This window comes from Myotis davidii, unplaced genomic scaffold (genome assembly GCF_000327345.1).
Source record: "Myotis davidii unplaced genomic scaffold, ASM32734v1 scaffold629, whole genome shotgun sequence".
Lineage (NCBI taxonomy): Eukaryota > Metazoa > Chordata > Mammalia > Chiroptera > Vespertilionidae > Myotis > Myotis davidii.
Window position 1 is genome coordinate 1,132,518 of NW_006300210.1, and position 18,570 is coordinate 1,151,087.

Sequence of the window (18,570 nt, forward strand, 5' to 3'; positions counted from 1 at the left end):
CTCTGAGCCCGACCAGGGGCTGCACCTAGGGATTGGGCCTGCCCTCTGCCACCCAGGAGCAGGCCTAAGCCAGCAGGTCGTTATCTCCCGAGGGGTCCCAGACTGCGAGAGGGCACAGGCCGGGCTGAGGGACCCCCCCTTCCCCCGAGTGCACAAATTTTTGTGCACCAGGCCTCTAGTCTTTATATAATCTCTTGCTAATATAATCTTTACCTAGTTTTGCATAGTCCATTGGTTTGTTAGAAGATAATATTTAACACTTCAAACAATGCTTCAAAATTTACTCTTGATTGATTTTTTCTCATTTCATGTGAACTTTGCCCCAAATTGGATTCACGATGGTCAATGAATTAAAAATATCTGTACAATGAAAAATAAAAATTTTGCCCCCATCTGGATTAAAACAAACAAATTTGTCTTCCTGTTCACATGACTGTAGGTGAAAGCTGGGTAAACACCATGAATTTCTTTATTTGCCTTCTTCAGTGAATGCGAATCTCCTTCTAGGGATGAGGCACTGTTAGAGAATGGGACTAAACGGATCAGCCCCCTGGAGTTGATATTCTTAATTGGGGGGTTAATGGCTTTGATTCAGTAATCATACAGACCAATAGAACACAGTGCAAAGGTCTATGGGAGTCTGCGATTGGGGATTGATCTAATCAGGGAGGTCAGGGACTGCTCCCTGAGAAAGTGATACTTGAGTTGAGATCTAAGACTGAGTCTTATTAAGTGAAGAACTTACCAGGCAGATGGAACAGCACTGACCAGACGTGCAAACAAAGGCAAAGAAGTAATCAGACCGTGCAGACATATCAGCACTGCTGGAGCAGTGATCACAGGAAACGCATGCAGACAGGATCAATAGCCGTGAGTGGGTGGCCTGCTGCTCATCACACTGCACAGTGCTCAGCATCTGCCAGGGCGGGGCGGCGGGTGGGGGGGCAGGGGAACCCTGAGCCTTGAGTGCTGGGGTGTTTAAGCTGCCTAACCTGAGAAGCAAGACAGGTGTGTGAGATCAGGGGCTCCTGTGCCACACCGGTGCCACCTGACAGAACCTTGGCACAGCGTTGTTGCTTGGGTAGCACTCACACAGTCTATCTGCCCCTGCCCCTGCCTCATAGTCTGGGGTCCAAGCATTCAGGTTGGTCAGAAGTGATTGCCTTAAGCGCTGCAGTAGGCCAGTGCCTTTTTTAATTCTTTTTTTAAAATTTTGTTTTATTGCTTAAAATATTAGATAGAGTAGCACATATGTCTCCTTTTTATTTCCCCCCTTGGACTCCTGCCCACACGGGACAGGATTGGTTAGCTCTTACTCTCACGCTCCACAAAAGTCCTTTGGTAGGAGAGAATGACACGTGAGTAGGAGGGACTGCCTCCGTATGGTTGCAGTGAGTACTGCACAGAGGCAGCTCAGCCCTGTGGAGGTGGAAGAGGTGCCCTGGAATGACAGGCCCATGTCATGGCCACTTTGGTGAAGGGTAAGAGAGTGAGGTGGTCACGTAGGGAGTGAGAGGATCCCAGTGAAGTTAATTGTACATTTGTCAAAAGTAACAATGGTTTTACATTGGTACTGAACTGTGCATTTTTAAAAAGTCTACCTATACCTAATATATTTGATTTAAAGGAAAAATATTGAATGAACATATATAACAAAAGACATGGGAGATAAAATCTGCTCTAGTTGCTAAGAGAGTAGATCTTAAATGTTTTTGCCACAAAAAGGAGATGATAATCATATGATGGGGATGCTAGCTAAGGCTATGGTGGTAATCGTTTTTGCAGTATATAAATGTATCAAATAAACACATTGTATATCTTAACCTTACACAGTTATATGTCAGTTATATCTCAGTAAAACTGGGGGGGAATGAACAATAGAAAAGAAATTTTATAAATACATGCATACGTAAGTTCTGCTCTGTGATGTGTTATGGGCCACTTGACAGAATGTATAACTGGCTGGTTAAATTAAAAGCTGTAAATCCATCACATGTTCCTAGTGCTCACCTGAGCTAATGGATGAAATTAAGTATTGATGAACGTGCTTCTGTTTGAGAGCATAAATGGTTTAATAACTGAATTATGATATAATTGGAATTTTTGAAAAATCAGTTAATCTTAAAATGTGGTTCCATTTAATTTACATAAATGTAATTAATTTTAGTTTACCTGCTTAAAGAACCATCACCTCCTGAAAGTCAGATTTACTTCTAAAATATATGTGGTAAATTTTACCAGTGTGATTGTCTGTTCCTAGGTATGAGCATGTTTCTTTCATTAAAACACGTGATTCCGGTTACACAGTATGTGATTGATTTCCCATTGGCTTTGTAGTTAAACCGCTAAGTTTAAATATCTCCTGAATCCTGGATTCTGGGCATAAAATCAGTGAATCTCATGTTGAAGAGGCAAGGTAGCTATCCAGTTACAGAATCACTTTGTAAACCTGCTTCTTTACCGTAAATGATCATTCTACTAACTATACTAACTGCCATTCTTTCAGAATCAGCTAAAAATTCATTTTCTTAACTTGTTGAAGAGCCGTCAGCCTTTCTGTGACTATTCCTCATCTCTTTCTGTCCCTCTTCTTGCTTTCTGAAGCCATGTCCCTGAGCCCGAGGATTATGGCTGCTCTCCTGATGAATGGTAAGCTACGTGGACCTTTCTGTCTCACTGATTCCTTTAAAAGGCTTGCATTTTATTATTTTGTTAGGCACACTTCACTACTTTGGGGGAAAAAAGGCTTTCCTGATCAGGTATGGTGACATGCTGTAAAGTACGTAGTTGTTGAAATTCATGAAATATCCTTGATTTCCTACTGAATAACCTTTAGTCACTTTATAGACATTTTGTTTCAAGCTGAGGCTCGTCGAAGTTTTACATTGTGTATCGGCAATAAAGTCTGCAATAACCCACCTGGAGCCCTGGGCTGTGAACTTCCTAAGATTTCAATTACGGCTCCAAAAACTTCTTTTTTAGCTCAGCATTGCCACCTTCTGCCACTATGCACACTCTGCTGAGCTGCAGAGAGATGTTACTGAAACATACCCAACCAGCGAAGTTTCCTTTACATTTCCTTTCATTCATTTGTTAAATCTGTTTGGGGACTAGAAAATGGACTTTTTAAAAATCAAATGTCTGGAATAAATGATGAAAGACTATGCTACCAAGGATTACAGTTAAATGGGATCTACTTAATTTCACAATTATTAAAGATGGCATTTTACAGGTTTAATTTCAATATTTTGGGTGGGTGTTTGTTTGTTTTTACTTTAAAAATCCCTCCTCCAAAAACAATAGTAAAATTAAAAATAAAATAAAATCCCTCCTTCATGAATTTATATTTTTATTTAGAGTTGTATAAGTTGATATGTTGATATTTTTATAAATCATCATGATTTGGTGGCAAATGAAAATTCAAGAAACAGTTTCCTTTAATGCTGGTAATTGTGGAAAATATTGCGGCTTTGTAAGTGGTTACATTTTTATTTTCAGGCTGTGCATGTTTTTTATGATTAAACCACATTTCCCATATGTATGGAAGTCCAAAAGCATCATTTGATATTTTTCAAGTTGGATTTTATTTCAGAACATTAGCGATTTGGTAACAATTTGCAGTGAAGCTCCTGAGACCTAGGGGTTAATGAGAGAGGCAGCTGTTTGGTTCATGTGGTAATTGATGAGTCATCTCATTTCAGCTCATTGCTTGGAATGTCACGCATTTGAACACCTACACACAACTGAAGAACTTTTAGTATTTTTAAAAATGTGCCAGAGCATCTTGCTGTTAGTGGATAATTCAAGTTTAATGGTGTAGATACTCCCTTTTATTTAATATTGTGATAATATAGTTAAAATGTTGAGTATATTTTTTATTTGTTGCTTTTCTATAATATCAAATAATTCTGTTAGGCTCTGGCATATCATACCAATATGCCAAGGTTACAGGTTCAATCTCCCATCAGGGCACATACAAGAAGCAACCAATAAATATCTAAGTAAGTGGAACAACAAATCGATCTTCCTCTTTTCTCTCTCTCTTCTTCCCTCCCTCTCTCAAATCAATAAATAAAAATTTTAAAAATCATTCTATTAATTTACTTTTATTGTTAATCCTCAGCCAAGGATATTTTTGCTGTTGCTTTTCAGAGAGAAGGGAGGCAGGGAGGGAGGGAGGTAGAGAGGGAAGGAGAGAGAGAGAGAGAGAGAGAGAGAGAGAGAGAGAGAGAGAGAGACATCGATGTGAAAGAGACACATGAATTGGTTGCCTCCCAGAAGTGCCCCTACCACCAAGACCAACGGGGAGGGAGCAAACCTGCAACCCAGACAGGAAGAGATATCATGAAACTTGTTCAAGGGCACCAGTAAAACCAGGGAATTGAACCTGAGACCCTTTGGTGTTCAGACCAATGCTCTAACCACTGAGAACACCGGCCAGGGCCGTTCTCTTCATTTTAAACATTGTTCATTAATATAGAATTAGGACACATTTCTCTAAGATAACTCATTTATTCATAAAAGAAGGAATTTGCCTTTACCATATTTTTATTAAGATTGGCGATGTTAAAGATTGTTGATTGTTTACTCATGTCATTTGAAATATCTTATTTTTGATAGAATTATGTCATAACTTTTATCACTGTTGGAAAGAGAGGATGTTATTTTATCTAGTTTAAAAGGTTCTTTTTGTAGAACATCCTTTTGGAAAATTTGATACTTGATATTCTAAGCTAGGTAGCTCCAAATAAAAATGCCAGTCTTTTCATAAACTGTACATTTCCACTTGCAGTTACATATAAATTTATATATTCATAATATTTTTAAAATAAACACTTAGGGATGACTTTTGCTACTTTTATAATAAAACTAGAAGCCTGATGTACGAAATTCATGCAAGAGTAAGTTTTCCTTACCCCGGCTGCTGGCACTGGCTTCCCTCCGGCATCCGGAACCTGGGCTTCCCGCCAGCCACCAGCAGGCACCTGGGACCCGGGCTTCCTTTGCAGCCCCAGCTTCATCTAGAAGGTCATCCGGAAGGACATCTGGTCTAATTAGCATATTTTGCTTTTATTATTACAGATAAGCTTTATTTCAAATATATGCTTGGGTGTCCCATCTATCAAAGATGATGTAGGCCTGCTAGGATGAAGGAACAGATACTTTGTGAGCTTATGTTGTGTCTCAGTCCCATGCAGGGTAAGGTCAAGGATGAAGACTGAATTCTGACCACCCAAGTTCACATCCTGACCCTATCGGTGCCCTTGCACAAGATATCTTCCTGCCTGTCCTCACCTGGTAGAATGTGGACTTTATCGGGAGGCTGTAAGGATTAAGTGAGTTCTGCTTTTGAGGGGTGTAGAAGCGTATTGGGACACGGTGAGCTCACAGAGAACGTTAGCTCTGGTGTCTCTCATTTAACCTCCTGACATGTTTGAGGAGCTGTGATTGACATGACTCTTCTAAAGTTGGTGAAATTTAGGCAAAGAAGCCCCCAAGTATACAACCAGCAAACGTGGGAGCCTGGTTACAGAGTGGGTGCTGCTCACATTACAGCCTGTAGACCAGTGGTTCTCAACCTTCCTAATGCCGCGACCCTTTAACACAGTTCCTCATGTTGGGGTGACCCCCAGTTTTCATTGTTCCAAATTGAACATAATTAAAGCATAGTGATTAATCACAAAAACAATATGTAATTATACATGTGTTTTCCGATGGTCTTAGGCGACCCCTGTGAAAGGGTCGTTCGACCCCCGAAGGGGTCGCGACCCACAGGTTGAGAACCATTGCTATAGACTGTAAACAACTTTGGAAGAGAACTGTTTCTAGAGCACAAGAGGTGTTTGCTGTTTGTCATGTTACCTTTTCTTCGTTTCTCGTTTTGTTAAGGTAGGAAGAACAGGTGGAATGAAACTGGATGCAGAAAAGTTAGTGTGGGGGCAACAGTTCTGCACATTCATAAAGCTGGCATTCCCCCAACCTCATCCGACTGGTTTCATGTTGCCAGTGACACCAATATCAAAGGTGTGATCCTGGTTGAATCCTGCACTCCAGGCACCTGACCATGTCTTCATATGGCTGGTCTGCAGGGGAAAGCTAGAGTGTGATGACTGCATAAATCCAGAATCTGAAAGTTCATTCCTATCTGTCAGCAGCTTCACTTTTCAATGTGAAGCTCATTGAATACCATGGATAAAATCTGTGGAAATCTGTGGTCTGTATGCATTTTACTGCCCTATTGTATTTACCACAAAAATGTCAAGTTAAAAAAACACACATAATATTTAACACTTAAGTGTGTGTAGATTATTTTCCATTTAGTTGAATTTAAAGGCAAACCTAGAATGTCGTAACCCTTTCATTAAAGATAATTGGATGATGGCTGAAGCTCTGCTTGCTTAAATATATTAATATAAGTAGTTTAGAGAGAGAAAATCATTGCCTAACCACTAGCCACTTACTTCTAAATTAATGTGGTTTTGTTATTGCCACCTACCATAAGCTATCATATAACTTTACAGATTAATTCTTTCTATAAAAAAATCTACCATTGGAGGAAAATATAATCTGCTTATTCTCAACATTCATGTAACCCTAAGATAGGGCTATTTTCCAAAGCTATATATTCCCATACCCATTTTTTCTAGTGCTTATTGTGGAAAAATTCAAGCATAGGAAAAAAGTACTCATCTACTCACTTCAATAATAAGCACTCACTACCAATTTCAGTTAATCTATATCTTTCTCTCACTATTATTTTGAAGTAAATTTCAGATAACATTTATTTTTTCTTAACTATTTAATACAGCACCATATTATTCTTTCTGGTAATTTTTAAGTTAATGCCAGTGAGGGTAATTCTCCAGAAAAGTTACCTTAAAGCTTAATCATTTCACTGTGATTTTTGGAATTATCATAATATCATGGGGTAGTGTCTGGTCTCCTTTATTTCCTCATTTCATTCTCTATATAATTATGTCTGGGATGAGTGGTATTGCTTTATTCTGCTAGGCTCACTGGAATATTCTCCTGGGAGTGACTTCATCATAATGAGATATAATGCAACCAAGTTAGTGTTAGCCTTCAATTTGACAGATAATTTATTTATTCCAGTGAGGCAGCTGTTTCAGAGGATGTCTTGGAGCTCCCCTTTCATCATTGCCTTGGGAAATACTACAAGTCACGTGGAAAAGTAGGCCTCATTACTTTGGTTAAAACCGGTGGCCAACAAAAATATTATTGGATTCAATTGCTTGCTTATAGCCTTGAATTTTACTGGACCTGACTCTGAATAACAAATTTATTTCTAAAAATTAAACCTTCTTTTAAAGAATTTAGATTTTGAACCAATAGCACCATTCAAAAGCAGGAGGTACACATCCATTTAAAAAAATGCTTTATGTTCACACTGCCTTTTGTCTTCCTGTGTGTGCGTGTGTGTAATATGTGCAGGTGTATAATGTACACATTTAGTTTACATGTGGGGTGTGTATATACTTCAGGTGGCTGACATAGATTTTGTTCTTGTATTTTTAATTTAAATTTGATTTATGTTTTAAGTTCATAATGCTTTAACATGTTACAAGCTCTAAGGGTGTAATGAAGGAGAGGTTTTCCTCCCTTCCCTGTCTTGGAGCTCTCCATTTCCCCTCCTGAAGGTACCAGTGTAACCAATTATAGCTGTATTCTTCCAGATCTATACAAGCATGTATTTTTTTCTCATATTTTGATAGAGAGTGAGGCATATTGCATAGTTTTGTGCCAGCTTTTCTTTTGACTGTGCATCCTTGAGATTTGTCCATATTCCATGAATAGCTACCCATTTTTTGTATATATTCTATTATGTGGATGTACCAAGTTTTTAAAGCAACATCCCTGATGGAGCTTGGGTTATTTCTAATCCTTTGCTATTAAAAATGTGCTGCAAAAAAAAAATGAATACATGCAACATTTTGCTCCAGGAAGATTATTAGTATAAATTCCCAGAACTGGAATGACCAGATCAAAGGGTACATGCATTTTAAATGTTGATAGAAATTGCCCAGTTGCCTTGTCGAAGTTGAACCAATTTTCATTCTCACCAATGAGACATGATTTAACTTTTTCCATAATCACAATGGCACAGGGTTGTCAAACTTTTATTTCTGTCAAATTTAAATTTCATTTCTCTCATTATATTTAAAGGCTGAACTTAAAATATACTTAAAGCCAATTATATTTTCTTCTGTATGAACTGTGTTTGTATCCTTTGCTCATTGTTCCATTGTATTGTTGATCTTTTTCTTATTGATTTCTGAGTTCTTTCAATTTCCATACATGAGTTGGAAAAATTTTTTCCCAGTTTGCGTTTTTGGCTTTGGACTTTGCAGTAGTTTTTGCTCTACAGAAATGTTTTAGCTTTATGCAGTCAGATTTATCTGTTTTGTTTTCTGAACTTAGGCATTTTCTACTTTTTAAAAAAATTATCCCATTCTTTGGTACTTTTATTAGATTGTTCAGCCATCTGAAGTTTATTTTAGTTCAAGGTGAAAAGTATAGGTCCAACTCTTTTTTTTCTGATGACTTTCTTGTCAACATGAATTTTAAGGAAGTCATAATCCATACTGTCATATATGAAAGTAGCTAATACCAATTGAGCCATATGCCTTCTGAGTTTTCTGTTAACTTTTATTGCTCTGAGGACTCTTCATTTTTGTATGAACAGGAAATAATTATTTACAAGGTATCATAGCTTTTAAATCAGGCTGCAAGAAGCTACCAGTTATGTGATGTGGGCTACCTGCTCATGTTGTCTTACCTTAGAGTTCCACTCCCTCTCTTAATGCTTCTTGCAAAACACCATTATTTCTTTGTCTCCTGGTGAGAAAAGTGCCACTTGAAAATTTCTATGGAAAAATTTAACAAAATGTTGATATTGACTTGCATTTTTATCTGTGAGCAGTTTGCAAATTCACATAGTTTTGTCAACTTACTGTTTAAATATTACTTGTATTTATAATGCAGTTGGTTATTATTTTGAAGTGACATGCACTTCTTAGTTTTATCTGTTTACGTTTACTAAAAGTGAATGCTGTGTAAGATTTTGGAGAGCGGTGGTGAATTACCCACCCAGGCCATGTGATTAGCAGATGAGTTGTTTATGTTTTTATGGTCTTGGAAAGGAGGCCACTTTCTGAAAGAGTTCTTATGGAGCATTATCCATGGTAAGGCCTTCATTGGGGAATGGAAGACGTGATGTGTCCATGTGAATATTTCAATTGCATATCTGGTGTTATTTGTTGTAAATGCATTTGAAAGTTATATCAATTATGGTGGCTGTGATTTATAAGATGAAAGAATTACTACTGAGATTAACCAGTTAACTGCCACGCGTCCAAAACGGAAGCCATCCCCACACGTAGATGCTCATGGTGTACAAAGGGTTAAGAAGACAAGTCTTCAGATTTACAAAGGCTTTCAGTCTGGAATTCTTTGAAAACAAAGTAGACCTCCATATGCAAGATGTTACTGGGAATGTTCCTTGACAATTCAATTTATCTAACAAGTAAGTAGGAAAGTATAACTAGGAACAATTCATGAATTGTTTAATAATAGGAAGATTTTATGGAACCCCAAATAATAAACTATTTTTAAGAAATGATAGTATTTGGAATAGAAATGTGTGTTATATTTTTCTGTCTCCCTGTTAATAAGTCATTTAAAAGTTCTTGGATTTTTCTCTCCATCTTTAAAACTAGAGGAAGAGGAATAATAATAATTATTATAATGTGTTGATTCTGCTTTCCAGGGATGTTTTGAGAATTCTAACCTACTACATGTTAATAAAGTTGTATTATAATTTTGAGACTTAATAGACCAAATACTACATGTAAATATAGATGTATTTTATTACAAATGTTCTAACATCCTCCTTTGGTTTTGGGAAAAATATGTTTCATGGGGTATTGTGTATGTTCAGTTATTTAAATTATTTTTTCTTCAGTGACTTTTCCTTTTAAACTGCTGGTTTTAAAATTATGAAACTCTTGCTACTTGGCACATTGACATTGATATTGCTCTTTGAAACCTATAAAGATTGTGATTTAAAACTTTCTGGTTTACATTTAATATTGAACATATTTTTTTCCTCAGTGAACTAATTCTGAAATTTTCTTCAGTATACACAAGCTTAGATCTATATATTTTCACTGAACATTACAAAGTATACCCTTTAAGTTTGACATTCCCAACTAAATGGTCCTTGTTCTTTTGAATTTCCACAGTTTTATATTAAATTTCATTGCCAAGATTAATAATAGCTAGATTACAGAGGCCATTCCGGCTCCATTTGTTTCTTCTGACGTGCATAATGTGTTTGCTGACCTGAAGATAGCCAAGCACAAAAGAATCCCATACACCTTTGTGATTTTTCTCCTCAATATACAGAACACATGTGATATGTATGTAAGCATGTCAGATATTTGTTAGTGATGATAAAATAGTAGTTTATTCATATTTTTATATTGCATATGATAATCATGTAGTGTTAATTACTACAAATAAAGATTTCTTGTAGGCTATGGTAAAAGTATTCGTCAGTATTGTTTTTAATAATAACTTTATCTCAGAATTCTTAAAACTTGAAAAAAATTATAGAAGTAGAAGAAATTCATTTCCTGGTATTTTAGCAGCTTTGTTACATTTTTTAAATTAAAATTTTAAAACTTCATTGGCTACAACTTCACTCCAGGAAAATGAACTATGAAATACTACGAAAGTCTGTCATATTTCACAATGCTTGATTATATTTTCTGATTTATTCATGAAATTTGTGATGCCGTATTCATTAATACACTCTAAATTATATTTATTAGAGGTTTGCAGGCATAGTGATTTATTTAAAAAGTTACAAATAGTTCAGTGAGCTGCTATAATTAAACCAGGTTTGCTCCTTCTTTTCCCCCTGTAGGCAGAGCTCACAGTTTGGAGACGAAAAAACATTTAATGATTCATCATTGCTGGAAAATCTCGAAAATAATCATGTAAGTGATATAAAATCATTATATTTTAATTAGTGAGTGAAAACTAATGAACATTTTCCTGAATTATCTTCTCTGTTTATGTGTTAAGTTTTGTGATTATTTTTAATAAATTTCAAAATCTGTTGCTAATTTTTTTTAACTTGGCCAACATGGCTATTAGATATTTAGTTTTACTATTATCATTATCAGTATTCTATCTTGTAACAATGTCTTATGTTAAATAATATTAGAACCCTCTTTGTTTGAAAGAACTCACTATTAACAATTTCAAAATATCTGTAGAAATGAATTACCTGCTCAAAATGATAGGCCAGTGCCAAATATATACATTAAGAACTATGGCCATCTTTATCAAGTCATGGGCACTAAAATTTCATCAGATTAGATGGCAGGGTTTCCTGGAGTTTAAACCCCAGAACTTTTTCTCACAGTTGCTTCAATATGTGCACAACATGCTCCTCCTGGCAAACGGGTGAACCTACCACCCATGCCTCTGGATGGAGCTCTTGTAATGTGTTTGTATGGCTATTTTTATATCCTTTTTTCTTAAGAGAGCCTGCAACAGAATATTACTTCAGGACCCACAAAACCTAGACCTCCTCTTCCCTCGTGTGCCCTCAAGTTCAGTAACTTACACCACGACCTGACTTAATTTTCTTTCTAGGAACGTTAGGGTTGCTTTTGATACTTCCTTGTCCCTCCATCTCCAATCAATGGAGTCACCGAGTCCTTGTCAATTCTGACTTCTAGAATATGTCTCAAATGTCGTCTTTATTCTCCTTCACTCCCTGAGGCCAGACTTCCAGCATCCCCTGTATGAATTACTGGAATGCCTCCTAACCATTCTCCTTGGTTTCCTTTTCATTTCTTTCCAGTTTCTATTGCACAAGACAGCTGCCGTGATGCAAGCGGAAATCAGTCCCACCGCTTCCCTGTGCAAAACCATTGTCTGGTTTCCCTCTTAACGACAGAGTTACATGATCGGGGCCTGCCTGTCCCAACCTCACTCAGAGCTACTCGTCCCTTCTTTTTCCCCAGGCCACGCTAGTTTGCCTTTATGTTCTCGAACGCACTTCATTATTTCCTTCTTTAGGGTCTTCTCAGTCATATTAGATTCCTGTTTGATGGGAAACTCTCTGCTCAGTTTCTCATGAAGCTACAACCTCACCGGCTTAAATATCGCGTTATCTTCGGAACAACCACAAACTCACCCCAGTCACATTATGTGTGTTTGCACGTTCTCTTCTTTGTAGCCTTTTTCACTCTCTAAATAGGTTATACATGTATGTTTATCTGTGTTCTGTTTTCCCCACAAGTCGAAGCTTCACAGGGCAGGGACCATGTATCTTCTGTCTATTGTCACTTGAACACAGTTTTTTCAAATAATATTTGATTGAGTTTTTCAATCACTTCACTTCCTTTTTGTTTTCTATTTTTTTAAATATGTTTTTATTGATTTTAGAGAGAGAGGAAAGGTGAGGGTGAGAGATAGAAACATCAATGAGAGAAAAACATCAATGGCTGCTTTCTGCACACCCCCGGCTGGGCACCCAGCCCACAACCAGAGTATGTGCCCTGACCAGGAATCAAACCAGTGACCTCCTGGTGCATGGGTCTATGATCAACCACTGAGCAACACTGACCGGGCTGTTCTCTTTTATTCTTTGTCCAACAGCATAGAGAAATATTTTTTTATTAACTTGAATGACATTTTTCTTCACCAAGAGCCAGACAGGCAGATGTTTGATGTGAGATCTGGCTTCTTTTCTCCTGTAAACGAAGCTCCTTGCAGAAAGGATTCACTTTCATGTCTTCCTTGGGTCACACGAGTCCATTGTACATAGGAACTGCCTGCTCAGTCATTTCTTTACTTGGAAAAAACTGTCAGTGAAGGTTGCCAGTTTTGGAGAGAGGGAGGACAAGGAATTACAGAGGAATCCCCTGCCATCATCACCCAAACCTAAAATAGTGAACCACAGTAAGATGAGAGGCCTAAAATTTAAATCTGGTCACGGCCCAGCCAGTGTGGCTCAGTGGTTGAGCACTAACCTATGAACCAAGAGGTCTCTGGTTCGATTCCTGGTCAGGGCACATGCCCGGGTTGTAGAATCGATCCCCAGTGTGGGGCATGCAGGAGGCAGCTGATCGATGATGTTTCTCTCTCATCAATGTTTCTATCTCTCTCTCCCTCTCCCTTCCTCTCTCTGAAAAAAAAAAAAGAAAGAAAGAAAAAAAAATTAAATCTGGTCCGGAGTTAGAGCCAGATCAAGAACATTTTAGACTTTCTCTTCTGTCTTCTAAGCCCAGTATTTGACCATATCCACTTTTTTCACTATACTCTTTCTATTTGACAACACAGAGTTGTCTTGTATAAATGTTTAAAAATGAATGAGAGAGTACAAGAATGAATGATTTTAGTTAAAAATATTTTTTCTTCATAGTAATGGTGTCTTCTTAGTTAGCTATAACCTCATACCTTCGATATTTAATAGCTACACTCCTAATAGATGGGCACGAAGGACTATTGCTGTCGTGAGTGTCAGAATGTTTAAGTGAGAAGGTCTAATGTAGCTTTCTTTCTTACAGCCAACCGCACCTGTAATCTGTGAATTTCTCACCATGATGGCAGTCTGTCACACAGCAGTACCAGAGCGAGAAGGCGACAAGCTTATTTATCAAGCAGCATCTCCAGGTACAAATGACGCAACTGTGATGTATTTTTTTTCCAGTGGAAAATTATTCTGAAATTTGAGATTGTCAAGAAAAAAGTCAATTTAATTTGAAAAATTAAAATAACCAACTTACGTTTTTTAGATAAAAAAAATCATTTACTAATTAGATAAACCTTGGCTCTTGGAATTAAATATATCTATATGTTAAAATATAAGACTTTGTTTATATAATTTTGGTAGATGACATAACATAGAAATTTGAATAACAAAATTCAAATAAGCAAAAGTATTTTTGATATGCACATAGTAATTCTCCCTTCTTTTCAAAAAAAAAACTTAGTCAAAAACTTTTTGCACACAAGCAGACAGAAGAGGAAGATCTGTTTGCCTAAATAGTCTGCATTTTAGAACACCAACTTTGCTTCCCTCTTTGGGGAATGATAATCGATAATAAATTATTGTGTGTTTATTTGGATGAGGATGATTTACACATTTGAAGAGATTCCATAAAATAATGTATTAGCACAGTTAATTCTTGAGCTTAATTTTAGACCTATTTTCAATGTAAATTTGAGTAAATAGTCAATCCAATTATTACAAGGTTTTAGAAAAGAAGGAACACACTTTGGGGAACTTTGTTAAAAGTATTTTAAACTGTATTCTAAACCAGTAGCTATAACCTAGTAGAGTGTACCCAATTCCTTCTAAGTATAAGAGATGTTACATCTCATATTGTTGGGATAGAAACTACGTGAACATTCTCTTACCCCACACCCTACCCTCAGCAACAAGAAGTTTTAAGGTAGCATGGTGATGACAGTAACTAATATATGAAAAAATCAAGCATCCATTCATTAATATCTATTTCAACCAAATTTTCAATTAGTAACAGTTTTTCTACAATCAATGTTTTAGGAGGAAAAACTTAAAATGTAAGAAGGCAGTTTTGTGTCATTCATTTTGAGAAAGGTTTTTCTAGAAAATATGCTAGACCAAGAGGTACATGTACATTTTCATTCTTGTTTGCAAATAAGACATAAGTCTTAATGTCCAAAAACAGGACTCTGGGTTTATACTTATCTCAGATTATTATATTCATTCCTTTGGCATTGTTATATAATGTTATAGTAAATAGATTGCATAACAGGAGCCAGAATAAGAAGAATTTTAATGCTTTAAAAATTAAACAGCACCCAGCCGAGGTGGCTCGGTGGTTGAGCATCAACTCATGAACCAGGAGGTCACGGTTCGATTCCCGGTCAGGGCACATGCCCATGTTGTGGACTCAGTCCCCAGTGTGGGGCATGCAGGAGGCAGCCAATCAATGATTCTCATCATTGATGTTTCTATCTCTCTCCCCCTCTGAAATCAATACAATATATATTACTTTAAAAATTAAACAGCAAAGTATATTACAGTGATGTATTTCTCTTGTACTGGGAATAATTTTCATATCACCATGTATTTGCTTTCACCTATTTTCCCAAAACAGATGAGGGAGCCTTGGTCAGAGCAGCCAAGCAATTGAATTTTGTTTTCACTGGAAGAACACCTGACTCAGTGATTATAGATTCAGTAAGTTATTTATTTTTAAGTCTTTTTTTTTTCATCAAAGTAAACCATGTATAACTTTAAAGATAAAATAATACCAAACGGCTTGTTTTAAAATAGAGGTTCCCTACTCTAGAGGCAACCGCCTTCTGTTACTCTGTCTCTTTCTTCAGGCATTTACACATCTCATATTTTCAGAGTGTATGTGATTAATGATACCTGTGATTAGTATAATTTCTTCAATATTATACATGTCTATTGACTTTCTGTTTTATTATGTTAAGTGAGGATTTAGCTCCTCTGACTCACCATATCTTCCCAATATTATTATATTTGTATTACAATTTTTGGTTAAAGAAGTAATCAGACCCAGTTTATTAAATGGCCAAAAGACTTAAACATTTCTTAAAAGAAGATGTATCAGTGGCCCATGAAAAAACATTGATAGTCATTAGGGACTACCACCACAGAGTAGCATACAGGCTATACATGTCAATCACAAAAAGATAAGTCTTGGCCTTGATCAGTAGCAAATTAAAATTACAATGAGATGCCACTGCATACCACCAAAAGGGCTAAAATAAAAACCATTGCACCAAATGTTAATGAGAATATAGAGGAAGTGGAGCACCAGATATTGCTAGTAGACTCACAATATGATCCAATCCCTTTGGAAAACCTTTTAGAGTTTTCTAATACAAGTAAACTTGCACCTAACCCAGAACCTGTTCTCAGAGTTACCCAGGAAAAATGAAAGCTATGTCCACAAAACAATGTCTAATGGAATGTTCTTAGCAGCTTTATTCATGGTAGCCAAAAACTGGAAACAAACCAAATGTCCATCAGTAGGACAATGGATAAAAGGATTATGATATGCTAATACAATAGGATATCTAAACAATAAAAAGGAATGAATTAACGATTCATCAATAGCACGGATAAATCTCAAAATCATTACGTTGAGAGAAAATCAGGCACAAAGGGGTGCATACTCTTAAGTTTCATTTATATGCAGCTCAAAATCAGGCAAAAGTGATTTGTGGTGATAGAATTCAGATCAGTGGTTGCCTCGGAGTCAGGGAGGAGATTGGAAAAGGGCACAAAGGCATTTATGGGGTGATGAGAATATTCAGTATCTTGTTTGAGGGGGTGATTACACCAAGTATGCCTTTGTCAAACTATATGAATTTCATTGAACTATACATTTAAGGAATATGTATGTTATTGTATATAAATTATATCATTATAACTCATCAGTTAGTGTTTATATTATTTCGCCTGTAGTGATATTCATCGCTGACCATTGCGATAGTCACTATTTTCTTGTTTTAATTTTGTTCCCTGACCTAAAATTGTTTCCCGAAAATATGTTTCCTTTTATTTCCTAAAGCTAAATATCTACATTTTCAATTGCTTATTTTTCTTTCTATCTATTGCTGATTGTCTCTATACCTTCTTAGCACACCTTTATCAGACAACCTGTCCGTTAGCTAATCCATTATTGAGACATCCTTCGTGAGGTCCTCCATTCTTCTTGGTCTGGGCCAATTTAGTTCTAAGGCTGCTTCTATGGCATTTGACATTCCTTTAGATTTTTCTCCTGTTTAGGACTTTTCCTATATCTCAAGTCTTCTCTCTCAGGAAACTCCCTTGTTTTGATGGGGCACATGATCTGTGAGTTTCATCAGGTTAAAAAGTTGTCATGGAAGGAGAGGACACAGTCGGGATAGCCCTAGGCAAGCCCAGCTCCTGCCTTGCAGGGCTCTCTGATGCCCCGGCTGACAGTTCACAGTCTTTCAGTTGTCACCCTGGGGTCACTGTCCTGTATTCCCTTTACTTACCTTTAGCCTGTGCTGGATCTCCTGTCTCCTAAAGCCCATTCTCCCTTGTTCTTGGTTTACTCTTTCATTTTTGTGGAACACATTCTTTAGTGGCTTCTTGAGAAATGATACAGGGGGAATTATTTGTTTTTTTAGTCCTTTCAAGTCTAAACATTTTTTATCCTAGCATGGTGCCTAATAGTTAATAGTCTGCCTGAAAATAGAATTTCAGGATGGAAATCATTTTCCTTAAGAATTTAGATTGCTTCACTGTCTTCTGGCTTCCAGCACACCTAGTTGAGAAATCAGAACCCATCGTGATTCCACATATTTTGTGACTTGGCCTGCCCCCGCCCCCTCTCTGAAGATGGTAGGATCTTCTTTGTCCTAAGAGTTCTGAAATTGCACGATCCTATGCCTTAGTGGAAACTTGAACCCATTTTACTGAGCACTGGACCCTTTTCCATTTGTAGATTGGTAGGCCATTCCTCAGTTCTGGAAAATTTTCTTGAATGATTCCATTTTCCTTCCTTCTTTTTGCTCTGCTCTCTCTTTAGAATTCTTGAACTAATCTTTTAACTTCTTTTCAGGCCTTTGCCTTTTTGTTCTACTTCTTGGAAGTTTTCCTCAACTTTGTCTTCTTGCCCATCTATTGATTTTTTTTTTCATTTTCCCTATCATGTTTTTGATTTCCAAAAATTTTTTTTGCCCTGTCAATATTTCTTTTTTAATAGTATGCTGTTTTTATTTCATGCATGTCATACTTATGTTATTTCTCTGAGAGCAATGATAGTTCTTTGAAATTTTTATTTTAAAAGAAATTCACAAAAAGAATAGACATAAAAAAATAAATGTACATGCATAACAATTTAATTAAACAATCGTTTTCACCAGAGTGTAAATGCTTAAACTGTCACTGCAGTTGTTTTTGGCTGTGATAATTGTTTTGGGGAAAGCATCCTTCACCAATAACTAAACATTGACTTTCAAATGTTCTTTTCCAAAATTTCTCATTTTCTACTTAGGAGAAATGACCAACATTTAATTACAGCATTCCTTATATATGGTATATGGTAGACTATACCAGCTCTTTGACCAGAACTGTAATATGTAGAACAGTAAGGCCAATCTCCTCCTATACCACCAAAGAGTAGCATACAGGGTATACATGTTAATCACAAAAAGATAAGAATTGTTACAAGCAAACTTACTGTTTCGAACATTGTCTTCATGGGTCCATTAAAAAGCATATACTGGCCATAGTTGGTTTGGCTTAGTGGATAGAGCCTCCATCCGCATACTGAAGATCCCAGGTTCAATTCTGGTCAAGGGCACATACCTTGGTGGCAGGCTTGGCCTTGATCAGGGGCATGTGGGAGGCAACTAATCGATGTGTCTCTCTCACATCGCTGTTTCTCTTTGTCTCTCCCCACCCCTTGCACTCTCTCTAAAAAAAATCAATGGAAAAATGTTCTCAAGTGAGGATTAATAATAATAATAATAATA

At 36.8% G+C, this 18,570-nt stretch overlaps 1 protein-coding gene across 1 annotated transcript in view; it reads left to right on the forward strand.

Annotated features, from left to right (window-relative positions):
• ATP8A1 (ATPase, aminophospholipid transporter (APLT), class I, type 8A, member 1) overlaps nt 1-18,570 on the forward strand; it is a 179,198-nt gene that overhangs the window by 49,216 nt on the left and 111,412 nt on the right. Inside the window, exons 15-18 of the mRNA XM_006776615.2 lie at nt 2,605-2,649; nt 10,949-11,021; nt 13,608-13,713; nt 15,186-15,268. Coding sequence (XP_006776678.1) covers nt 2,605-2,649; nt 10,949-11,021; nt 13,608-13,713; nt 15,186-15,268 — 307 coding nt within the window. The remainder of the gene's footprint in view (nt 1-2,604; nt 2,650-10,948; nt 11,022-13,607; nt 13,714-15,185; nt 15,269-18,570) is intronic.